Source organism: Rhinolophus sinicus, chromosome 9, assembly GCF_057876585.1.
Source record: "Rhinolophus sinicus isolate RSI-liver-muscle chromosome 9, RSI-T2T, whole genome shotgun sequence".
Lineage (NCBI taxonomy): Eukaryota > Metazoa > Chordata > Mammalia > Chiroptera > Rhinolophidae > Rhinolophus > Rhinolophus sinicus.
Window position 1 is genome coordinate 29,795,571 of NC_142509.1, and position 26,154 is coordinate 29,821,724.

At 47.0% G+C, this 26,154-nt stretch overlaps 1 protein-coding gene across 4 annotated transcripts in view; it reads left to right on the plus strand.

The window, feature by feature from the left end:
• The window catches only part of KSR2 (kinase suppressor of ras 2), a 354,663-nt gene that overhangs the window by 239,091 nt on the left and 89,418 nt on the right, over positions 1 to 26,154 (plus strand). For all 4 annotated transcript variants that reach the window (XM_019753947.3, XM_074321394.2, XM_074321395.2 and 1 more), the window contains 2 exons: positions 10,358 to 10,427; positions 13,515 to 13,598. In XM_019753947.3, the coding sequence (XP_019609506.2) occupies positions 10,358 to 10,427; positions 13,515 to 13,598 (154 nt within the window). The remainder of the gene's footprint in view (positions 1 to 10,357; positions 10,428 to 13,514; positions 13,599 to 26,154) is intronic.

A 26,154-nucleotide genomic window follows, 5' to 3' on the forward strand; every position in this document is an offset into this window, starting at 1 on the left:
GCTGCAGGTCGGAAAAGTTAAGTAACTTGCCCAGTTAGGGGCAGAACCAGGACAAAAACCCTGATCTTTCCAACTCCAAATCCCATTCATTTGATCACTCTCCTTCTCTGTGTTTAAGCTTACAGAGCCTCAGTTTCTCCATCTGTAAAGTGGGATCAATATTGGCTTCCCTGACAGGGTTGCGGAGAGGACTGAGGGTGAAAATTGATATAAATTGCAAGCCTGCACTCAGGAGGGACCATGTCAATGGCACCCATTCAGGAGGAGTTGAAGACATTTCAGGGGTCCTGACCAGGTGGCTTGGAAAACTGTGGGGCCCCGGACAGATAGGCAAGTGTGGAGAGGGATGGGAGAAGAGTGGAGGGTTCCATCTTTGACTAGACGGGCTCCATTTGGTCAGCCGCCTCAGCTGAGGTCTGGGAGCTGGCGCTGGAGGTGTGGGTGGGTGGTCAGGGTAGAGTGGGGTTTCAGGTTTCCTGGGTCCCCTGACTGACCCAGGCTTTGCAGGGCATGAAGAAGTGAAGCCTCCCTTCAGAGCGTTGGGCTTCTGGCTTATTTTTGTTGGAGTTAGCAAGAAATACCCTTCACCTCTCTGCTCTAAACCAAACTCTGCTTGAGACAGTGAGCACGTCAAGATGGGTAATTGGCAACATACATTCTCCAGGAGCTCACAGTCAAGGGTGGTGGGGAGAACAAATACGTAAGCAGAGACTCTGTGTAATGAGGCAAGTGACCTGCAGAGGGAAGCACAGGATACTATGGGAGGGGCCTGGCAGGGGTGTCTGCCCCTGTGCATTCAGGGAGGGCTTCCTGGAGGAGCTGTGCTGAGCTGCATCTTGGAAGAAGAGTTGGCATGAGTCAGGCTAAGAGAAGTGTGTGTGTGGCCAGGGGTTGGGGGGCGGTGCAGGAGAATATTCTAGACAGAGAGAACAGCTTCATTGAGAGTGGGAGATGCAAAACAGCAGATCCATGGAGTGAATATGACTCAGGGGGAGCCGGGCAGGGGCCGGGGACAGTAATGGGGCCATTGGTGAGTTTAAGCCCAAGACTGGTCCTTAGTGCTGTCCTCCTATTTTCTCAGGGGCCTGTCTTCCTTTTAGGCCTGGGATCAGCACGTTCTTCCTCCCCATCTGACCTTTCTTGGTCACCTGAGTATATAACGGAGGTCCTTGAGACAATGGTTTTGGATACATCAAACCCACCCTTAGGATTGTGTTTAACTGAAACACCCAACTCCAGAAGCACCACACTCATTTCTTCATTATTTATTTCCCGAGCACTTCCCAACCAAACCAAGGTGGATCAGTTATCCTAGTGAGATTCTTCTGGATTTTCTAGATGTTAAGATTTCATTTCCTTTTTTATATTTTAACTTTATCAACTTATTACAGAAACTGATTTTGACATTTCAAGATGACCCCTTCCTTTTTCCAGACCTTAGCAATAAAATTATGTCAAGGGGAAGGTTTGGGGTAGGGATTCAGGGAGTGGGAAGAAAGAGGCCCTAATATCTCATTTTTAGAATCGAGAGAAGATTGATAATTAATGCCACTCCCCCCCCTGTAATCTGCAGGGTGGTGTCTCATGGAATTAGAGACCGATTGCCTCGTTTTCCTTGTCACACACCCACATCAACCCCCATTGTCCCCACATCCCTCCCCTCCCCGCCCCCCCACGGCATGCATACCTGACCTACTGTTAACATATTGGATTCTCCATCTATCATCCCCACAAGGAATATAATTACTCGTGTGGCATCCAGGTCTCCCATTGTTTGGTTATGAGGTTAAAAATCCTTGATACACTTCAATAAATTCAGCAGTGAGCACATTATAAAATGTAATTAAATGCCTCAGCTATCTTCTCTTTCTTCACCGGCAGTGAAATTTAATTGAGGCCATCTGAGGGGGTCCAAATAGCTCTCAGGTGATGATTCCAGGATTCGCATGATGTTATCACCGTCCACACATTTGATTTATGGAGGATTTAGGGGATCCCAGCTCAGCAGTTACCTGCCAGGACTCAGACATGAGGTGATGGTCTTTTAAAAAGGGGAGAATGCTTCTGGAGAGAGATATTGGAATAAATATGTTCTCATTTTCCCATTAGAACTTGAAGATGCTTCCAGTTTAGCTTCGCGATTTAAAAACATTTTTAACCAGGTCTGGGGCCAGAAGGATTGGGGGATGGAGAACTTTGATGGCGATTTTGCAATGTCTTCCCCTCACAGCCTCCATACTTTCCTGCCTCTTGCGCCATATATCAGCCCTCTGTCTGCTGTGCTACCATTTGCTCAATGTCACTGCTCACCATCTCACCAAGGTAGGCTTCTACCTGGAGACACTGCCAGGAGGGCACTTTCTCTATCTATCTCCCTCGTGACCAGCACTACCACCCCTCCCGTTGTAACTTACACGTCCTCAAGGTCTTCTCTCTGCTTTGTTAAAGTGACAAGTGGATAATTGTATTAATGAGCCCAGACTGAAGCAGCGAGAAGAGAGAGTTAATTTTCCTTTCCCTCTGCCTTCACACGCTGACAGGGATTTCAGCAGTGGCATGCAATCAGAGACATTGCAGGAGATAGTGAGGGCTAAAAAGAACACAGGGTGGGGGCAAGACTGGTATGCATTAGAATCTTGGCTGGGTCGCTTGGAGGTCCTACTGTGCCTGGCTCCTCTCTCCTGTAAGATGAGCATGGAAGCAACACACCCCACAAGGTGCTAGGATGAGGTGAGCAGAGGGGTGACACCAAATGGTCCCGTACCTTTGGGCGTGGAGAATACAGGTCTTTTGTCCAAGGATTCCTGCCATGTAATTAGCAGAATCGGGTCTTCAACCCAAGTCTTCTGGCGTCAGAGAAAACAATCTTTTATAATGTATACATATATCAAATCATCATGTTGTCCACTTTAAATATCTTACAACTTTATTTGCCAATTATGCCTCAATAAAGCTGGGGGAAAAAATGAAAAGGAAAGAAATCCTGGCTAATCTGCCAAGGAAATGAGTTACAGAGCTCTAAATCAGGGGTTGACACACTTTTTCTCTAAAGGGCCAGGTAATAATTATTTTTGGTGTTGTGGGCCAGATTGTCTGTGTCACAGTTGCTCAACTCTGCTGTCCTCATGCAGAGGCAGTCACAGACAATATGTAAAGGAGTGGGTGTGGCTCTGTGCCAATCAAATTTTATTAACAAAAGCAGGTGATGGGCTGGATTTGGCCTGGGGAGGTCATAACTTGCCAGCCTCTCTAAAGCATAGTCCAAGGAGAGTTTTGTCATGTTCTCACTGGCATGTTGTTAATTTTAGAGGCAGAGTGATGATGGTGGTAACAAAAATAATAATAACAATAGTAGGTCAGGCACTCAGCTGAGCCCTGTTCCAGTGAATTACCCCCTCTTCATCCTCCTAACAATCCTATGAGGGAGCTATTCTGACCTCCTTTTTATAGGAAACAAAGCTGAGACTCGGAGAGAACCAAGTGCCCAAGGTCTCATAGCCAGTAAGTGGCAGAGCTGATGCGTGGACCTAGGTCTGCTCATTTCAACGTCCTACGGTCTCGCCCTCCGTACTCCACTGGGCAACTTGATGACCTGGGTGGAGGTCTTTCCTGTTCAGAAATGAAATATGCTGATCTGACTCCGAAGGAGGTCTACACTCAAGATTTTGTCTCCAGTTTAAACCCCCACATAGATGCAGATTGGTTTGACCCCGAGACCTCCATTCCTGCAATGTTTCTATTTCTAGGCAGGTAGTTTCACGATTGCTCTTTGTTTTGCCTCAGTGCCAGGGGATCCCTAAGAATCTCCCGGGAATGGTCTCTTCCATCATGAGTGAGCAGCACAATCCTCGCTCAGCCCTAGTAACATCTCTTATCCCTGTCATTCCCCTCTGCCTTCTTTCTTCCTCCACGACATGGCACCCGGGCCCACCCTTATCTACACACTCACCAGTGCTACGTCATTCCCTGGATGCCTCCCGAGCTGTCACAGACCCCAGATGATGAGATTTGGATCTGGGGAAGTGGGTGGTAATTGTCTTAGGGAGAAAAAATATATCCATATACACAAAGAGACTCAATTTGGCCTTGAAGAATCATGGAGCTGTAACCTTTAGAGACGACATGTAATTAAAGTCCTTTTACGAGTAGATCTGATCTATTTGGATTGGATGCTAAAGCAAATAGTTATTGCAAGCTATGTGAATAACATCATGAACCGCTTTAGTCAAGGATTGCGTGGCACCTTGGATAAATCAGCAGGATTTTAGCTGGTGCCTGGCCTGTGGCCCTAAAAGAAGAGTTTAATGGTCTAAGTTGTATTCGTTTCAGGTATCTTCCGGGCCAAAGACTTTGCTAGTTGATTTTAATGCAGCACCCTTGTTAAGTTGTCACTCAGTCTGTCATGTCTCTGAGCTGGGAGCTTAAGGGCAGCTTGGAACTTCCATTTTATTTGTGGTGTTTCTGAGGATGAGCTCTGGGGTTTGACTCTCCTAGCTCAAACCCCAGCTCTACTGCCTGAAATGAAGTTTCGGAGATTAAATTAAATGCTACGTCTAAAGCACTTAATCTGAGTCCTGCCATACTGTAAGTGTTCACTAAATGTTAGCTGTTATTATGAATAGTATTATGTGCTCAGTGGCCTTTCTCTCCATGGAAACATATAAGGAGAGGGTAGCTCCTCTTCCATTCAAGAGGGTATAGAGACTCAGAGACTGCAGCTGGCAGTTTCTTGCGGTCCTTTCCAACTCTAAGACTGCATGATTTAAAGAACACCCTTCTACTTGTCTCCGAAGAAGACATCGTATAGGAAGGTAGAGTGATGTAGGGAGGATAAGAAGGCTTTAGTTTTATCGGAATCTGGGTTCAACTCTAAAGTCCACCAAATACTAACTGGAGGACTTTGAACAACTCGGTTATCCTCAGTTTCCTTATCTGTAAACTGGAGATACAACCTCATAGGGTTGCTTGAATTAAATGGGGCGGGGGGGGAAACAGCCCCAAGAGGCATATCCCCAGTTGGGATGTGTATGAGGTCGGACAATTAAGTTCGTGAACTCATCCTAGAAGAAGTGCTGCCTACCTCATTGCTGGGTATCACTACGGTCACCTTCGAAGTTCTCCCCTTGGGAAGCTATGCACCGATGCCAGTGCCTAGTCCACCCTTCAAAGCAATTCTGGAACTCTTTTTCTGGAATGGCCATCAGAGCTGTCGTCGTATTACCCTTGATGTCCTGAATGTCATCAAAATGTCTTCCTTTCAATATTTCCTTTATCTTTGGGTAAAGAAAGAAGTCACTGGGGGCCACATCAGGTGAGTAGGGAGGGTGTTCCAATACAGTTATTTGTTTACTGGCTAAAAACTCCCTCCCAGACAGTGCCGTGTGAGCTGGTGCATTGTCGTGATGCAAGAGCCATGGGTTGTTGGCAAAAAGTTCAGGTCGTGTAAGTTTTTCACGCAGCCTTTTCAGTACTTTCAAATAGTCAACTTGGTGAACTGTCCAGTTGGTACAAATTCATAATGAATAATCCCTCTGGTATGAAAAAAAAGGTTAGCAACATCGTTGCAACAAGGTCTCAGACTTAATTGTCAGACCTCGTATAATAAATAAGACTGAGCATTGCTCCTGTGCCAGGCAGTGGACTAATTACTGTGGGGTGTGGATTTTTTATTGGACGCTGCAGGTGAAATCATGACAGCTGGAGGGGGAAAGGCCTGGGCTGGGAGACGAAAGGTCTTGTAAGGGTCAGGGCTGATGCTTTAGATCTCATGGGGGTAGGGAGTTGGAAGTGGAAGGGTGGGTGGGCTCATCTTGTTTTTGTCACAGCCTGGCGGGCTATTCTTTCCAGGGCCGCCAGGGGGAGCTCTTAAATTTGTGATTTAAGAGCTCCGCCCTGCCGGGTCTCTCCAGCATCCTTGCATCCTTTTGCCTCTGTTCTGGTGTATTTCAAGGTTCCCATTGACTTAAACCCCGAAGTCCATGCTGTTTTACTTCCCTCGTGGAATGTGTCACTTTCTTACTCTTCCTATAGATTGTAAGCTCCAAAAAAAACTTGATTATTCTGTTCACCATACCCGCAGCTCCTAAAACCATACCTGGCACAAAATAGGTACTGTATCAGTTTCTTATGGCTGCTGTGACAAATTACCAAAGCTCAGTGGCTTAAGACAACACAAATTTATTATCTTACAGTTCTGGAGGCCAGAAGCCTGCAATCAAGGTGTTGGCAGAGCTGGTCCCTTCTGGAGGTTTTAGGGGAGAATCCTTTTTCATGTCTTTTCTAGCTTCTGGAGGCTGCTGCCTTCTTTGGCTCTTGGCCTCTTTCTGTCCTCAAAGATGGCAATTGTCACATCCTCTCTAACTCTGACCCTCCTGCCTCCCTCTTTCACTTATTATTACACTGGGCCCACCTGGGTAATCCAGGGTAATCTCCCCCATCTCAAGATCCTTAATGTAATCACATCTGCAAAATCTCTTTTTGTCTGTTAGGTAACATACTTACAGGCTCCGGGGATAAGGAGGTAGACATTGGACATTTCAGGGCAGAGGGCATAATTTTGCTCAACAAAATATTTCTTGAATAACTGCATGAGTGATAGAAGAAATGAACAATATACTCTTGCATCACCTTCCAGACCTCTGAGGCCCTTCCCTGAGCTTAAAAAGGTCAATACTCATCGTTTCCTTTGCTTTTGCCAGACAAAGGTAGGAGGCATGGACAGTACAGGGTGGGCTGAACTCCATGGATCTGGAGGATAGTCTGGACTAGAAGCACCTATTTTGTTCCTGTCTGTGATTCAAATCCCCACTCAGTCACTTATTAGCTATAAGCTGTTGCTTATTGCTTCTAAGCCTCAGTGTTCCCATCTGTGAAATGGGGATGAATTTGGCTGTCCTTTATTAAGTCCTGGGTATGTGACATGAATTAAAAACCCCAGTCTTGGCCTTTACCTGCTGTGTAACTTTGGGCAAATGGCATAACTTACTTTCCCTTTCCAGGCACTAGAAATGAAAATATCTAAGAAGTGTCTGTGATTCTCCCCCCTGGGACAGAAAGCACCAGAGTTGTGCACAGTTCTGCCTCAGTGTCTGCCTGACTTGTTATCAGAAAATTAGAGTAGAAAAGAATCTTTTGTTCAGCTATGGAGACATCGTAATAGGTGCTTTGACTGTCAAGCAGAAGTTTCTATATCAGTTTAATTGCTGTAAATGCTGTTTGCCTTTTCTGTTATGATAAGGCCTGGATTTTCATAGATTTTCCCTCCCTTCCCTTGAAACAGTTTTCCTTTGCTTTACGGCTGGCATCGGCAAGTTTAATGAAATCCAAATGAAGAAAGTAAGAGAGGCTCTCCAAGTTCAGCTCCTCACACCCACGTACGAAGCCGTGTGGAGCTTATTATTGCTTGAGACTAATGATACTGCAGCCGCTTAACGTAATTGACAGAATTTACTTCGTCAACCAGATATGGGGAAATGAAACCAAACTACTAAACTTAATTACTTCAACTTTCTTGAGAAGGTGCTGTAATTGAGAAGAACAAGAATATGAATCTAACAGGGAGAGGTGCTTATGTTAAAAGAGGATTTGCTCTCTGCTGACTCGAGCTTCAGAAGTACCATCCTGGTCTTTTTGGAGGTGATGGGGGTAGGTAGATGGCTAGAGAAGTGAAAACCACCTGAATCCAGGATGCTCATCCTTGGCACTGTTGACGTTTGGGGCTGGTTCATTCTTTGATGTGGGGCGTCTCCTGTGTATTGTAGGATGTTGAGCAGCATGCCTGGCCTCCACCATTAGATACCAGTAGCACCCCCCACACAAACACACACGCCCTAGCATGACAACCAGAAATATCTCCAGACATTGCCACATGTCCCCTGGGGGCCAGAAGTGCTCCTGGTTGGAAATACCGGTGCAGGGGCTTTTGGAGGACTTGTGAACAATTGCAGAGTTACACCTTGAGGTTCTGTACCTTTAGTGAATCACTGCACCTGTCTGAGCTCCTGTGTCTTCCTTTGTCCAGTGGGAATAATGAGGACACCGAGTGCATGGAGCTTCCGGGTATACACTTCACAGCATAACGCCTAACACCTATTGAGTGATCAGTAAACTCAGTGTTTATAGTACAAATATTGCGGATTCAGCAAACGTGTATTAAGTACTTACTTTGTCCCGGGCACTATATTATGAGGCAGTGAGGCAAAGGTGAGGATGTGGACCCTCCTTGCCAGAGATGCAAATACTGTATATGCAGACTTGTACATATGACCTTATTCTTCACCCCTGGCAGACATTGCTAATCAATCTCAGGGCTTTCCTATCAAGCCTCAGAATCCTTCTCAACACACCTTTCTAGACAGCCACTACTAATGTCCCATGAGGTGAAACTCGCGCAGCCGTCACACCTCCTCCCTCCTTCCTGGAGAAAGCAGTTTAAGGAGTTAGCAGGCAGAGCTCTTCCTCCCAAATCTGACTTCAGTCCCCAAAGGGCAGATGGGAATAGAAAGAACACTCAATCTTTTTAAAATGGTTTTTCTTTCTTGTCTTTTTTGTTTCTCTCAGAAACTGAAAAAAGTAGTAAGATGGGCTTGGATTGGATGACATTTAGTTTTTAGTTAAACTAGAGGAAATTCCGCTGGCTATGATTCTGATATATTATGCTGCCTCCCTCTTGGGTTTTCTCTGCCCTTTGGGTCTTGGAAAATCATTAGCTCTCCCAAAAAGAGTCCCAGCTTTACCAGGGCAGAATCGGGGTTTCTGGAAACAGCTTTCAGATGGCTGCGTACAGTGTCAGTAGACAGAAGAGAGGAGTTGAATGGGTTGGGGGTTAAATGCTTCCTGATCGGTTCAGACAAGCCAGGCTCCCTTATGAGCACGTCACTCCATAACAATTGCTGTGAAAAACGAGGCATGCCTTTTCAGCTTGGAAACAGGGAGCTGTCTCCATCCATCTGGCCTGAGAAATGGGAGCTGGCATGTGGGTCAGCCCCTGGCCTCTTCTCTCCCTAGCTGGTGGAGATTTCACAGGCAGCGCTAGTTCATTTCTGTGTTGTTTCACACCTCTCGGGGACTTCGAGGTCTGTGAGGAGGGTGGTGCTGGCAGCTGGCGAGTGGAGTGAAGGTGGGGGCTGGTACCCAGGGAGGAAGAAGTCCCAGAACTCAGACAGTGGTAGAGTGATGGTGGAGGTGGCTGGGATTTAGCCTAAGCATGCAAGAAAATCCCAGATGGGAACAGGCATTCAGTCTGATGTCTGTGTGATTTATTGTTTCTTCCTTTTGTCCATTCATCCCTCAATCTATCCATCTATCCATCCCTCCATCCAACTATCCATCCACCTACCCACCCACCCACCCACCCAGCTACCTAGCAATTCATCGACCCACCTACCTATCTGTCCATCCATCCACTCATCTGTCCAGCCACCCACCTATCCAATCATTCATTTATCTACCTGTCCAAACGGTCATCCATCCATCCGTCCGTCCGTCCGTCCGTCCGTCCGTCCGTCTGCCCGTCTGTCGGTCTGTCCATCCGTCCATCTATCCACCCACCCACCCACCTACCAATCTATCTACCTATTCATCTATACATCCATCACCCACTCATACATCCACTCATCACTCCATCCCCTTATTCTAGCATGAGTTTACATGGTACATGATTGGACATATTTTAAATAGTTACCTATAATATACAGAGAGTGATACTAGTTTTCCATATAGAGTTTGCTTTTAAATAAATTTATTTAAACAAACAAAGTCAACTTCAAATAGTAAGTAAATAAGTTTATGGGTCGTACAGGGGTATAACAAAAATTAGGAAAGTGGTCCTTTCATTACTGGCATTTGGAATCTACCTCATTAGAACTTTGCATGCAAGGGCCCATGCTCTGGAGTCCCTCAAGCCTGGATTCACAGCTGCTATGCAGCCTCTGAGGTATGACCTTGAGCAAATGACCCTCTCTCCAAGCCTCAGATTCCTTATCTGGAAGGTGGGGATGCTAACAATCCCTATCCTTGGGGTCGTTTTGATGAGGTAGCAAGCTAAGGCGTGTTCGTCGCTTAGCACATGCCTGGCATACACTAAGCACTGTGTAAATGGCAGTGATGCTCAGTTTCATTCTTTGCACAGCTGGCTTCGTTCCAGGCCTTCTCTGGCTGCCCTGCCCAGGGCACCTTGCATGGGTTAAGATAACACGAGCTAAACCAGTGTTCCGCTTGGCTCTGGTTCAACAAGTGATGGGTCTGTGCTTCTGAGGCCAGTGAGCCTCCCTCTTCCTTCTAGGGTTTGACTAGATCCCACCCCCGTCTCCGACCCTCTGTGTAACAGGTCATCTCCTTCTCTCTTCTCTCCCTGCAGACACACTGTCAGTGCCACGCTGGTCCCCTCAGATCCCTCGCAGAGACCTTGGCAACTCCATCAAGCACAGGTAGGCTGGATTCCTGTGTGCACTGATGCCTGCCTCCCTCCCAGCATGGTGAGGGCTGGTGCCAGACTGGACAGAGGTGTTACCCCAGCTCCTGTGTCCCCATGCCCCTCTCATTTGTGCCAGGCTAAACCTCAGTGTGGCAGCTAGGGACGGAGATGTCTGCTTCTCACTCAGAGGGCCCTCATAAAATTAATACATAATGGTTAAAAGCCAGAGTTCTGGAGTCAAACTGACTTGTATTTCCATCCCAGCTGGTAAAGCTTTGCAACCTTTTTTTTTTTTTTTTTTTTTAATTTTATTTTATTAAATTTATTGGGGTGACAATTGTTAGTAAAATTACATAGATTTCAGGTGTACAATTCTGTATTACATCATCTATAAATCCCGTTGTGTGTTCATCACCCAGAGGAGAGCTTTGCAACCTTGAGATAGATAGTTACTTAACCTCTCAGACTCAATTTTCTCATCCGATAATGCTGCCCACCCATAGGGAGGATTAAATGAGATAATATATTAAAATACTAAGCGAAGGCCGTGGCATGTAATAACCACTCAATACATGGTATTATTGTCAAGACAAATGCTTTATGTCCTCATTGTGGGTTTCCCCACCTAGAAGGCACAAGATTGCAGGCTGAACTCAGAGATGCTCGCTCCCGACTGAGGTGTAAATCAGTCCAGAGCGCCAGCCCTGTTGGGTGCATGGGACAACGTCTCCATGGGTACAGCAGCCCTTTTCAGGAGGGAGATTTACATCGACTAGTCCTCCCTTATGAGAAATTCTTTAACTTTCCACATTCTTTTCATGATCCTCATAATCTCCTCACAACTCCTCACAGTTGAATAGCAGTGCAAGTGTGGTTACAGCCATTTAACAGACAGGAAAACTGAGGCCCTGGATGATTAAGTGATGAGTCTCCATGCTAATTGACCTCAGCCTTTTGTGTTCTTTGAACACCACCGCTGAGAGTTTTCTTTGCACCGAGGCCTCCATGAACTAGCTGAGGGACTGGCTCAGTCATGCATGGATTCTTTCCACTTGTGTTTGTACAGAATTTCTATGCCAGGGCTGCACCACTGAGCGAGAGGTAAGGCCTGTGCCCTCGGGGAGCTCACGGTGTACTGGAGGGTGAGACGGTTAATGGACCATGACAGTACGGCGAGATCAGGGCTTTGGGAGGGCAGGGGGCAATACCAGGGGCAGATACATGATATAGCTGGGGTGAGGCGGCAGTGAGCACACTCTGCCCGAGAAGCATCTATTCAACAACTCTTGAAAGAAATATTTGACAGCATAGTTGTTAAGTCTCAAACAAGAAAATGGTGGAGGAAGTAGTGAGAAATATGTGATAGACACCACACGGTCAGGCAGTAAGATGCAGAGAGAAAGGCATCAAAAAGGAGGACCTTTTTGTTTGTTTCTTCTGCACTGCCCGCTGGCACAGCTCTACCTCTGGATTGGCCATGCCCTTGGCTCAGCTCCACCCCCTGGTCAGCCCCGCCCCTGGGTTGGCCCCACCTCTGGATTGGCCACACCCCTGGCTCAGCCCCACCCCCAGGATCTAGCATCTGGTGGTACCTCAGATTCAAAAGCTAATGGCTAGAGGGGGGAAATGACCTAATGGATGATCTTGGACATCAGGACCATCTTCTTAGAGGAGCTGGGACTCTTCAGTCTTGCCCTGTGTTTCTTCCTGGGCCACAAGGGAGAGACCTGGATTCACACGAGCCTTGGTGAAAAAATGAAGTTAAAATCCCATCCTAGCCACTGTCCTCAGAATCACCTCAGCTGGAGCTTGGGAAGAGGGAGAGCTGATCCCAGGGGTGGGAGAGGGCTGGAAAGCAGAGAGAAGTCCCACCTACCTCTCATACTGCCTGCCATTGATTTCCATCCTGCTGGCGGGTGGGTGAAACACCATCCCCCATAGCTGCCAAATCCTACAAAATAGACCCTACCAAACTTGTCGGCCCTCCCGAGAGGCTGAAAGGGGCTAACCCAACCCCCAGGGCAAAACTGGAGAGGGAGTTCTATTGGCCACAGGAACCTCTCCGTTCAGAATATTGCAATTTGCTTAGATATGGAGGGTTTGGGCTGCAGCTTATTCTGTTTGGAGAGTGACTGACCCAGATGAAGCAGGATGGTACAGCAGAGGCATGCAAACTTGCCCTCAGAATTCTCAAGCACCAAGTTACATAATCACTTCCGATTTTCATTTTGACACTCTGAGGCAGTAGAGATTAGATACAACTCCTGCTGAAGGTGACAGAAATTGAAAATGAAAATTAACTCTGACCTAGCAACCTTCAATACTTTTCTCGAGCCCAGCCCTGCCACTGCCTGGTATCTCTTGGAGAAGAAAGTACCCTGGCAGCCGTGGGGGCTCAGGAAGTTAATCTAATGTACCTCTCTTCCTGCTGGTTCATAGCTACATATTGGAGGCCTCCAAACTGCCTTGATTGCAGCAAGTATTGATGGTCGGGGAGGGTGGTGAGCTGATGATCTGAAAAGGCTTTTTACTTTAGTGGACTCTGCTACGACGTTTGGAGTCTCAGCTTTTGGAGGGAGGCCCCCTCTCGAAGCTTCCCAGGTGACATGATTAGCAGTGATGGGGAATGGCTTAGCTGGACTCCTAGGAAGCCCCACCTTGCTTTGTGGTTCTCCAAGGACAGTTCCAGCCCCATCCATTGCTCTGTCCTGGAATTGAACTTGGCACATAGTAGGCTACCAGGCAATGTTTGTTGAATGAATGAATGAATGACTGTTAAGAATGATAGAGTAATAATATAGCCACAAGCTAATTCGTTGAGTGCTTACTATGTGCCAGGCATTGTGTGAAGCCCCTGACATGCTGGCTTTGTTTAATCTTCCCAACAACCTGTGAGGTCGATATTGGTATTATCCCCACTTTACAGATGAGAAGGCGGAGGCTCCAGTGGTTAAAGCCACTTGATTCAGTCACATGTCTTGGAGGAAGGAGGACTGGAATCCAGGGCATGTGTGGATTACCCATTAAGTGGTTCATCCTTCTAGAGACAGGTCAGTGGCCATCACTTTGCCTTTGAACATTTTCTGTCTCTTTTCCCCAGGTTTTCCACCAAGTACTGGATGTCTCAGACGTGCACAGTCTGTGGGAAAGGGATGCTTTTTGGCCTCAAGTGTAAAAATTGCAAGTAAGTGGCTGTACCTGGCATGTCTTTTCGTGGTGTCTGATGTCAGAGCCATACTGGACCCTGATATAGCTTATGGGAGTTTGTTTTTTTTTGACTCTCAGGAGAGTTGCTTATTCCGTTTTTCAGAAATAGGTCTTAAATGAACCTGTACCTTTGGGTAATGGCTCAAGGAGAGCCCTTCTGAATAAGAACCTGAGCTAAGAGGCAACGTTTGCAATACACAAAGCTGTCTGCTGAGGTGTGGTGGCACCTGGCATTTTCACGGCATCTAAGATCAGGGTTGGCAAACTTTTTCTTGAGCTGACCAGACAGTAAATGCTAGGATTTGTGGGTATAGCATCTTTGTTACTCAGCTCTGCCATGTAGCTCAAAAGCAGCCAGAGACAATACACAAACAAATGGGTGTGGCAAATTTATTTATTCCAATAAATCATTTGCATAAGTATGTTGAGGGCTGGCTTGGGTCCCTTATCTGTAGTTTGCTGATCCCTGGATTAGAGTTTGTGAAGTCCTTTTCTCCTTTATTTTTTCTCCTCTCTGGAATGGGGGAGGTATTATGATTCTCCCCATTTTACAGATGTGAAAACTGAGTCTTGGCAAGGATAAATCACCTGCCTGAGGTCACACAGCTAGGAAGTGGCAATTAGGGCTTGAATCTCCTGTTATTTCTGTGGTGTCATGTTGGCCTTGAGGTCTCACCCTCCCCTTCCCCACCCCACCCCCATACCCATTCCAGGTTGAGTCTGGCAATAGTAGGGAGGCAGAAGAAAAATTGTGGTGCCCAAGGTGGGTTCTGGAGTCAGACGAAGATGGATTCAAATTCTGGCTCTTACTTTCTAGCTGTGTGACCTTGGGCAAGTTACCTCACATTTCTGTTCCTAGTATTTTCCTCTACATGAAAGGAATAATCATCATACCTGCCTTTTGTGGCAGTGAGCATTCAAGAAATCCACACTAAAGCACATAGCTCAGTGCCAGGCTAAGAGTTCTGTCCTCTGTCAAAGGTCACAAATGCCTAGCCTTCCTTTTTCCTTCCATAAATGTATATTAAACACCCGCTCTGGTCCAGTTACTGTAAAATAGTCATTGACATTCAACTGTATCCAAGAGTTACAAATGACTGTGCATATGTTTGCTTATAGGAGCCACTTAGTTTAAAAGATTGTAGGAAACCTTCTCTCCTCCTTGTCTCTCCATCCCAGACTGGGAATTCTCATTTGGGCTCCTTTAGGCGTCCCCACATCCCTGCCCCGTGATGGAGGTGGCATAGCTGCAGGGTCGAATATTCACTCCCCCCCCCCCCAGGTCTTACCTGATTAAAGAAGGTAAGGCTAAGGGATCCCTTCCCTCCTGGAGTTGTGGGAAGGATTAATTAATTCCAACCCCTATGGAGCCTAAGGCTCCGTGGCATAAGGGAGGGAGGGAGCAGTAATTACCAAGCATTCATGTTTAGAGGCCCGTATCCTCACCTTGGGCCTCCGTGGACCCAGGCTCTCAGGTGAGCCCCCAGGACGGGGGCCCCTGGTCTTTCTGACTCTGAGAGGTACAAGGCCAGGCCCTTGGATTTGACTGGACAGCTGTCTGATTCCCCCCATACACCAGCTGCTTCGGGGACCTGTCTCATCTGTGTGTAGTCACACCCTGTTCTGTGGGGGGAATGCCAGCCTTTACATCCTCACACCTGCAGAGTGGAAGCTTTGAAGTCAGGTAATTAGATGACAGGGACACAGCCAGGAGTCAGCAAGGCTGAATACTTCCTGGGCCATTTTAATTTTCAGCACTAGAGGCAGAACTCTGAGGTGGCCTTTGCTCCTGCCCTCTGTTCTAGAAGTAATGAGCAAAGGCTCAGACCCTGCCAAGGGCTGGAGGAGGGCTGGGGACCTGGGGGAAAGGGGTGGCTGCAAGGAGCACGGGCTTTGGAAGCAGCCAGCACTGAGTTTGAGTCCCAGCTCCACTGCTGAACACCCTTTGTGAGCTTGAGCAAGACACTTGTCATCTGGGAGCTCAGGTTCCTGATCTGCAAAGTGGGTGTGATATTAGCACCCACCACCGGACTGGGAAGGAGTCAATGAAATGTTTTTCCCCCAGATTACAGTATTTTCTCCTAGAACGTTCCTGCTCATTCCACCTTGTGCAAAAGTGGCTCCTGGTTTTTGAAAGGGGCAGAATTCAAGCCATGGTTGGACTGCACCAGGGTTCATACCAATTTGCTTCAGCCCTTAGAAAAACTGCCAAAATGGTGAAAGCAGTCCTGTAGCTGCCATAGAGTTTCAGCATGCTTCAGGAATTTTGACATCGTAGCTGCGTAACTACGACCGAGTTTCGAGCTATCTCCGGGATGTAATGATGAGAGCGCATTACTGATTATCACCAGTTGAAGTTTGAACGTATTCTTCTATGAATAAAATCTTGCAGCTATTGCATTAATGATAGTGAGGATGGCTAGTCATGTATATGTGTTTTTAAAGATTGGTAACATTTGGGGCACACTTGTGGGCAGATGGAAGGGTTGGAAGGACAGAAATAGGTAATGCGAAGACTCCAGTGTCAGAGTTTGAGGAAGACACACGTACAGAGTAATGAGTTTCAGTGAAACGGAAGTGCATGATAAAGGACAGTGACGGGTAGAATTTCAGAGAGGTGGCAGCAAGACGGCAAGGACAGCTTCTTAGAAAAAAATGGGCGGAGCCATTTGTTCATTCGCTCAACCAATGTTTATTGAGCACCTACTATCCACCAGGCACTGTCCTAGGCACAGGGCAAATAACAGTGGATGAAACAGACAAAATCTCTGCCCTCACAGAACTTGCATGTTGGTGGAATGGGGGTGGACACAGACAGTCAACCAAGGAAATCAGTGCAATGGAGCATCTGTTCAGATGACCCTTAAGTGCTAAGGAGAAGAATACAACAGAGAAGGGAGACAGAAAAGGTCAGAGAAGAGGCCGCAGTTTTAATTAAGGTGCTCAGGGAAGGTCTCACACTTGAGTGGGAACTTTGGGAAAATAGTAGTGTGTGGGACAGGTCACTTCCTGTTTTCCTAAAGCATTTCCAGAGGCTTGAATTCGAATCTGCCCTGAAGGCAATGATGAATATTTATGTATCCTACGATGATCCTGGTTCTGTGACTGCCAGAAGCTCCCTGAGTGACAAGGATTAGATTAGACCCATGCTACGCCAGGTGTGATCCTTGGACCAGCATCGCCACCTGGGAGCTGGTTAGAAATGCAGAGTCTCAGGCCCTGCCCCAGACCTATTGAGTCAGAATCTGAATTTTAAGATTGTCCTGGTGATTTTTGTGCATGTTAAAGTTTGAGAAGCATGGCTCCAAATGCCCTTGCAAAGCTGATTTTTTTTTCTCTGGAGTATGGGTCTCAAACGTGAGCATGCATCAGAATCCCTTGGAGGGTTTGTTAAAACATAGATTCCTGGGTTCACCCCCTCCCCACCCTCTCCACCTCCTCAGTCTCTGATTGAACAGATCTTGTGTGGGGCCCAAGAATTTGCATTTCTAACAGGTTCCCAGGCGGTGATAATGCTACTGGTCCTGAGACCACCCTTGAGAACAACGATTCTATATAAAAATAGCAGTTTGACAAAAATGAAACTTTATTTCCCCAGCCTGGCATTTCAGCGTGTGAGATTTTCTTTTTTTTTTTTTTTTTTAACAGGATGAGCATTCTTCACTGATTACTTTTCAGACTCTTTTGCTGTTACATCCCTTGGACTTACTCTGTAAAATTGAGTCTTGTTTTATCATTGTCTCTGCAGTAAAGCCATTCAGTGAATATTGGTGGGGTGAGTCAGAAAGATAAGGAATGACTAGGAACCCCAGCTGTAGGTCAGATACACACACCTGTATTTGAATCCTGCCCCTGCCCCTAACTGCTGTGAAACCACTGCTGGCCCCTAGTTTCTTTCTCTGCAGAAAGAGGAAAATAATATTTACCTCACTAGATTGTTTAAAAACAAACAAATTCAGTGAGATAAATAAGGTGAAATGTTCAGCCTCGTACTTGGCCCATTATAAGTACCTTAATAAACAAAAGGAAAAGTGTTACTAACTTGACAGATTCATTTTGGGGTACCCCTCCACCCAGGAAGCCAGGATATTACCGAATGTCTAACCCTCTTTTCTTTTGCGTAGATCTAATACCCACTTCCTCCGGAATTATCATTAGCTGTCTTGTTGGCATTCTGAATAGAGAGATTAATGAACTAATGGGAAATTATGCTCCGAAAGCAATTTGCCGTTATCTAAATTGAGGCGTTTTCATCTAATAGGTTCACGCGCGTGGAATGGAGTTTCATTCTAAGTGGTTGGATGTCAGCACAATCCAAGTATTGTCTGATAACTGTGGATTCAGCTGGCTGAAGTTTGCTTGTGTAGAAAGATACTGATGGGTTTCCCGGTCCTCAGTCATATGTTATCTATATCCTTCCTCTCTCTTGGGATCCTTCCACAAGTTTCTGAGGTCTGGGTCCTTGGAACCTCTCTGCCCCTATCCATGCTCGCAGGAAAGCATGCAATGGTGGTTTGGGTGGCGTTTGCTCTAGAAAACAAGAGTTTGAACCAAGTTGCTTTTTTTTTCTGCATGGGCTTCAGTGTGGAAGGGAGGGGGTCGTCTTCTAAAACCACCAGTGGAGAAGTAGCATTTTAACTGTCTCTTACGGGTGTTTTAGCCACCCCCATGGTCTCCTTTTACAGACTGTGCTCTGGTTCTGGTTATTCTGGTTCGGTCAGCAGCCCCAGCTGAGTTTCTGCTGTGTGAGGGATTCTGTGCTTCCATCCGGGGCACGAGGGTGAGAAAGAAACGGTGGCTGCCCTCCAGTTGCCCACAATCACCACCAGTTCTCAAGGTGTGCCCTGGTCCCATCTGAAACGATAATTAAGTTAGGTGTTAAGTCCAGAATCATGTTGGAAGCTTAAAACTGTAATGTTTGAGCCTCTATCTAGACTTCCTGGCCCAGACCCTGGGGACAGGGCCTAGCAACCCCCATTTTTAATAAGTCTGCCATGTGGCTTACTCATATTATACTGAGCTATGACTAAAGAACATGGTTCTAGAGGGAGGAATAGGATAAGCAGGGTAGCTAATTCCAGTTGACTCTTGAACGATGCAGGGGTGAGCGGTGATGACTCCTGCACAGTCAGATATCTGTATATAACTTTCAGCTCCCTCAGAACTTAATTACTAATAACCTACTGTTCACCGGAAGCCGTACTGCTAATATGAATAGTTGATTAACACGTGTTTTCTATATGTACTAAAGACTGTATTATTACAATAAAGTAAGCTAGAGAGAAGATGTTATTAACCAAATCATAAGAGAAAATACATTTACAGTACTGTACGTAGTTATTGAAACAAATCTGCGTATAAGTGAACCCGCACAGTTGAACGCGTATTGTTCAAGGGTCAACAGTACTGTCATAGGGGGAAGAGCCCAGGGCTACACCAGGGTGGGGGGGTGTCTGTCATGTACTTCAGGGGACGCTGTCCTATTGGACTTGGAAGTCTTCAGGCAAGAGGGGGAGTTGGTCAGGTGAGGGTGTTCCAGGCTGAGGAAACAGCGGGGGCAAAGTCTGGGATTAGGACAGAAAACGGCTGGAGCATATTTTTCCATTGTTTGTACCAGGCAGGGCCTGGGGTCAGAGGAGCCTGCTGCTATGACTCATGCTGCTTCCTGAAGCTTCACGCCAGGGTGGGGGACCGTTCACTGCCCATCCAGCCCCCCTCCTGGGAAAGCAATCGTGGACTCTGGAGCTGGAATGGGTCACTTTCGGAACACACGGCACCAGGGAGGAGAATGCTGGGGTTGGGATGGCCCTTCCTCTGGGTGGTGGAGTCGGGGGGCAGAAGCCAGAAGTTCTGATGTTCTCTGAGTCACCTGCTCTCAGGGCCTGAGATGGGAAGGGTATGGCCATCTGAATACCCTGCAGACGCTAAGACTCATTTATCTCTAGGACCAGCAAGTACCCACTCCTCTGCTTGGAAGGTAGGTTGATAGTGCCCACTGAGCACAGCCTTGCCTCACTGACGTCTGCCTGGGTGTCCTGCTCACATTCCCGCTCACTTCACTTAGCAGCTGCTACGGGCGCTGCTGCTCACAGCTCGCACCCGAGACCCTCTCAGGAAGCTTGTCCCTGGGTGACTGCCTCACCTCGAGGTGTCAGGGACTAAGCCTCCCCCTCCCCAAGGTGGCTCAGAGCCCGGCCTAACTGGTGTAGGTGTGGAAAACACCAGGCCGCTTGCCTCAAGACAGACAGACTGTGGTGCAGTTCACGCTCCAGAGCCTTAAGCCAGAGCCGGCTGAGACTAGAAGTCACCTGAAGCCACATCCTTGCTGAGCTTCTCCGCCATTTCCTCTCCTGCTTCCCCCACAATGGAATAAGTTTCTCTTGCAGAGCTGCCTCTTAAGTTACTTGCAAGAATACCCAACTCAGGGTCTGCTTCTAGGGAACTCAACTCGGGACAGTAAAACAGGAGCAGGATCCAGACTCTGGAGCCAGAGAGAGTTAGTTGAGTTCAGGTCCTGGCTCTGCCACTTCCCAGCTGTGTGACTCTGGGAAAGCTCCTAAACGTCTCTGATGGAAAATGAGGCTAATATATTCTTTTGATGTGATACGACATGTGAGTTCCCCCATCATGTTAATGACTTGGGGAGTCCTTCAATTTGGAATCTTTAACTAAGTTGTTCAGCATTTCTTTCATTGTAGACATGGATTTCCTATTAATAAATACTCACCCTAACACCTCAGTGGGGTGAAGAAAGATCAAAGGTCTGGAAAATTGAGCATATTTCCTACTTTTCTATGGTTCTTGTTCTCCTTCTCTCTTTTGAGATTTTCTGAACCAGCCAACTTCTTGGGAGACATGTTAAAGGGTTTGTGTATCAGGGTTTCTCAACCTCAGCCCTCGTGGTATTTGGGGACAGATAATTGTGTGGGGGCCGTCCTGTGCATTGTAGGAGGTTTAGCAGCATCACTGGTCTATCACCCACTAGATGCCAGTAGTCCCCGCATTCCACCCTGGGCTGTGACAACCAGAAAGGTCTCCAGACACTGCTAAATGTTCCTGGGGTGAGGGTGGAGGGCAAAATTGCCCTTGGTGAGAGAACCACTGGTTTATACTCATGGGACAATGGTACGCATTATTCAGTTTAAAATGTCAGTGTTAGACTGCTATTACTAAGCTATTCAACAGATTATAGAGCCATCAAACATCTTGGTTTGCCTGGGCTCTCCTGGGTTGAACACTGTGAGGTCCCATGTGCCAGGTGACTCAGGCTGGTCGAGGCAGATGTGTGCTAGTAGAAACATTTTGTGTCCACTTAAGGTCACTGCCCACTTTTGTAGGATTGAGACACAGAAGCATTTCCCTAGAAAGGTAAAGGATGGTGTTTGGAAACCTGAGTTAAGCTGCACCAGATTGCCAGTTAACTCCAGTGGTGTTTTAATGCACTTTGTACAAACTCCGTCTCCTCCTGCCTGCAGTCGCCTGGCTGGACATGCTTACATTTCTTTCTTTCCACATTAGCTGTCGCTGTACTAATTTGTGTTGAAATGAGCCATATATTCCTTTATCCAGTTTTGCTCTGTTAATGGATCTTTTCGCTTGCATTTCATGCACCCTTTGGTTCCCTCTTTGCTCTGTATGTCCTCCTAGCCTGTGTTCTTCGAGCAAATACAACGTTTTATCTGAAAATTTCCTGGTTTTGCAAAATGGCTCCAGGTACAGGTGATGAGGCGATAAGAGTGTGAAGTACCGTGTTTCCCCAAAAGTAAGACCTAACCGGAAAATAAGCCCTCGCTTGATATTTCAGGATGCTTGTAATATAAAATAAGCCCTACCGTATTCCCCTGAAAATAAGACAGGGTCTTATATTAATTTTTGCTCCGCAAGACGCATTTGGGCTTATTTTATATTACGAGCATCCTAAAAAATCATGCGAGGGCTTATTTTCCGGTTAGGTCTTACTTTCGGGGAAATACGGTAAGCCATGGTTGGTTTGAGCCACTGGGCACACGCGTTTTCCCAGCTCTTGAAAAACGGGGAAATGATGAGCACTGATGTTGCAGCTGCTGCAACGTTCCTGGGAGCTTCAGGAATTTTCACAACGGGCAGGATATTGGCAGGATATAATTATGAGCATGCGTTTCAGTGATCACCCGCTTGAAGCCTGAACTTACTTTTCCACTAATAGAAGCACTTCAGTTTTTACAATAATCATAATGGGGATTAATGGTCCCTTATATGCTTTTTTTACCTACGATAAGCAAACATATGGATCTAATTATAGTTGTGTGTGAGGGATGATGTATAATTCTACTGGGGGCTGAGGTGGGGGGTTGGACATGATGATGGTGATGATGATATCAGGTATTGAGGGCTTAGGAAATGCCAGACATTTTGCTACACACTTTACACTCATGATCTCATTTAATCCTTGCAACAACCACGGAAGGTAGAGTATGTTACTATCCCCCATTTTATAGAGGAGGCAACAGAGGCCTTCAGGAGTAGAGAGCTGACCCAGACTCTCATGGTGGGTGGCTCTGCCCCTCAAACTCCCTGTTCCCTCTGATTCAAGAGTCCCCCAGACTCTTAACCACATTACCTGGGCAAAGGGCCGTCTACACAGTAAGGTGGCAGCAAATACCCGTCCCCACTCTGCTTCGCCTTGAACTAAACAAGCAGAACGGAAGGTGAGAGTCTGATCTCAACCTGACCCTGGACCAGAGCTGTTAGTATCTTCCGCAGCCCTCCTCCCACCTGCTACCCTGTCCCATCTTCCTTTCTTGAATGAAAAGATGGCAAATGGGTCTTTGTGTTCTGTTAAACAGATGCAGGTCCTGGGCTCCAAGACGACACTGGTCACTGTCTCTTTTTGGGGGGATATTAGGGGTGGGGGGGGCATCCCCAACCACTAATAAATCTCCAGCTTCTCTACAGTGGCATATGGAGGGAACAGTGCTGGGGATTTCCTGATTATTTTTCATTATGCCGCTGGCGCCTGCAGTCTGATTTATATGTTCATACTCCCCAACTCATTTATGTTATTGGGTTTTTTTCCCATACGAGTTGTAGGCCAAAGAGTTCAACCCCACTGAGTTGTCAGCAGTGAGGGAAGGGGTGTTTTGATATCCTTCACTGAGAACATACGGAGACATTTCTAGAAGCATTTGGCACAAATAAGAGACCACAGGGGAACCAAAACGAGACAGAACTGCTGGGATGGGCCATTCAACGAAACAAGCCCCACAGCAAAGGGGGTAATGATTTGGTTTAGTGATTTTGCAAGAAGTCTGCAAGAAGGGGCACTTCATGCAGTGACCTGGGAAAAGGAAAGCAGAGGCAGGGACTATGACAGATAGAGAACCGAACTTCATGCCCTTGAATGGTAAATATCTGTGCTGCCGGGGGTGGGGGGAGGGGGTCTTCCCCAAGTGTTTATCTAGCCTTCACCTCCATGTTTAAAAATCCTTCATTGGTTCCCCCTTGCTCTCAGAATAAAAATCCGGTCTCCTGATGAGACTGTACTATCCCTTGCTTACCTCGCCTTCCTCCCCTCTCACGACTCCCTTCTTCGTGCCCAGAGATGCAGCTTCATTGAGCCTTTAGCCTCTGCAGCAGACCCTGTACCACTCACTGACACATCTTTGCATCCTCCTGCTTCAGCCTGGATCTTTCTGGTACACCTCTGCTAGCTCTCATTTATTTTTCAGGCTCAGCTCAGGCATCACGTCCTCCAAGAAGCCCTCCCTGACTCCTCTCAAAACCCAAGTGCCCCACCCTACCCTTCCCTGTCATTCCATAGAACACACTATGTGGTATTTGTCTACTTACCTGCCTGGGGCCCTGACAGGACTTTTTTTTTTTTTTTTATTAAATTTATTGGGGTGACAATTGTTAGTAAAATTACATAGATTTCAGGTGTACAATTCTGTATTACATCATCTATAAATCCCATTGTGTGTTCATCACCCAGCTGTTGGAGGGTAAGGCTGTTTCTGGGTTGTTCCTTGTTTGCACCTCCTGGGCTAGCACAGTGCTTGGCCCTTAGCAAGTGCTCTATAAATATTTGTTGGTGGAGTAGATCTCAAAAGGAGCTTCTGGAGGGAAAGTGGTTCTCGCCAACCCAAGGCTCCGTAAGCCTGGGTCCCCTCCAGATGGATCATTTCTAGGAGGCACTTTTGAGGCAATGGGATGAGTGGAAGGATTTTCATGCCTGAAATGATAAGAGATGGATTTATCTCGATGGTAAACTCTTGCTAGGTAGCTGTAAGAAGGATGATTTAAAAAGAAATTCTCCCCCTATTTTATTACACACGCCCCCTGGCCCCCAGTGCTTTGCATAGCACCTGGCACAGAGTGGGAAGGCAATACTGTTTTCTGTGAGCGTGAATGCATGAATTATCCTGATTCTGCCCTTTACTGTCTGTATGATTGGGCTGCTGACTGAGCCTCAGTCTTCTTGACTTTGAAATGGGTGCAACAGTATCGATCACTCACGGCATTGTTGTTCCGAGTAGACAGGTTATTAAGAGCGCCTGGCCCCAAATTGGCGTTTGCTTCACGTTTCCTCTATTGGACATGAGGGGCCAGGTTTTTAAAACGGTCCATTTGCACTCTGTAAGAAAAGGCCGTGTCCTGCTCAGATGGATTACAAAGCGAGCTGGAAAGAGAGACGAGAGAAAGTAGGAGAAATCCGGGATGTGGGCTGCTCAGAGCAAACCTTTGATGCGTTGCTTTGAATCGCCCAGTGAACCACTTGTAATGGACGTGTTTGTCTTCACCAGCAAGGGTCTGGCTTGTCCCTCCTCCAGGAAGGCTAGTTCTGATCTGGGCTGTGTCAGCTCCACAGGGCTGTTGGGGGCACGACCACTCCATTAAGGAAACAGCAGAGCGGCTCAGAAAGAGGCCCTTGGTCCCCATAGTTCCCGGGCAAGATCCGTGGAAGTCTAGTCTGCTCCTAGTCAAATCCCTGTACCCCGCCACGTGAGGGAAGGCAGAGAGAAGGGAATGAAGAGAGGGACATATTTCCATTTCACAAACATCAAGGGATGCAATTTATCAGAAATACAAGTCATTTTTCCAAAAAAAAGATTTTTTTAAAAATTAAATTTATTGGGGTGACAATTGTTAGTAAAATTACATAGATTTCAGGTGTACAATTCTGTATTACATCATCTATAAATCCCATTGTGTGTTCATCACCCAGAGTCAGTTCTCCTTCCATCACCATATATTCGATCCCCCTTACCCTCATCTCCGATAGTGACTATTCATGCTCCTACATCAGTAGCGTGTGACAGGTTTTCCCTTCTCCTGGTCCTTTCTTTATCCTCGCCCTGCCTGCTCTCTAATATTTATTCAGCAAGTGATGCACCAGCCCCCAGGGCAGACACTGAAAGGGGGGCAGGAAAGGGAGCTGCAAAGAGGAGGAAGACCCAGATCCTGCCCTCCAGATAAATTCACATATTTAATTTTCAGACGGAAAAGATGTCTCATTTAGCCAGCAGCTCCTCTGAGGAATAGACGACATTCCGCGTAAGCAACTTCTCTTGGTAACTGAAGCTTATCCTATTAGCCTTGCAAGTTTAAAGGAAAAAAAACAGGAGCCATGTTCAGTGAAAGTTTTAAGTAAGTTCAATGAAAGTTTTAAATAAGTTTGCAGGCCGTGTGTGGCCTGCCTGGTATGCCCTGTGTGCACTCAGTGTGTCTCAGCCTTGTTGGCAGAAACCTTGGCCTGTTGGCTGCCCACAGGGGTGCGCCTTGGTCATTTTCTCTTTTGACACCTGCCGCAGTTTGGCAGATGAGCAACCTGGACCTCAGCAAGGCAGACGGATGTCTCTTGGTCTGAAAAGGGTGGAATCGTGATTCAATCTCAGGTCGGCTTGATTCTGAAGCCCAAGCTTTTCCCCACTTCTGAAACCACGTACAGTCTTTCCTTGTGCATGGGAACTGCCATCCTAAATCATGGGGCCACATCTGGGGTGGAGGTTTGTCCCAGGTCGTCAGCTGTGCCCTCCCCTTTTCTTCCTTGTGGAACAGAGCACCTGCAGAGCCGAATTCATTAAGGACTGTGGGCCAAAGAGACACACATGGGACAGTAAGCAAATGGCTTGGTTTTGGTGTGAGAGCTTCCAGACAGACCACGTTGGTTTTCTGAACCTCTGGGAACAATCACGGTGTCTCAGGTGTCCTCCCCCCCTGTTTCTACAGAACTTTGGACAAGGATTCAAGGGCAAATGGTTGGTTTACTGGAGAGACCATCGCAGGCCACACCAGCGGGGGAGTAGAGGAGTGTGACAGGGGAAGGAAAGGCCACCAGCACGGGGCCTCAAAGAGCAGTTACGGGGGCGGGTCACTGGGGTGCAATCCCACATTGACACACCCCTGACTTGGCCCACCCAAGAGACAGGGGACTGGGATAGTCATCACCCAATTCCCACCCGGTTGTTTCTAGGCTCTAGGCACTCCAACCAGCCCACGTTTGCAGCCAGAGAATGTCGTCCCGCAGAGGGTCTTAAGGGTTTGCTGTACGAACT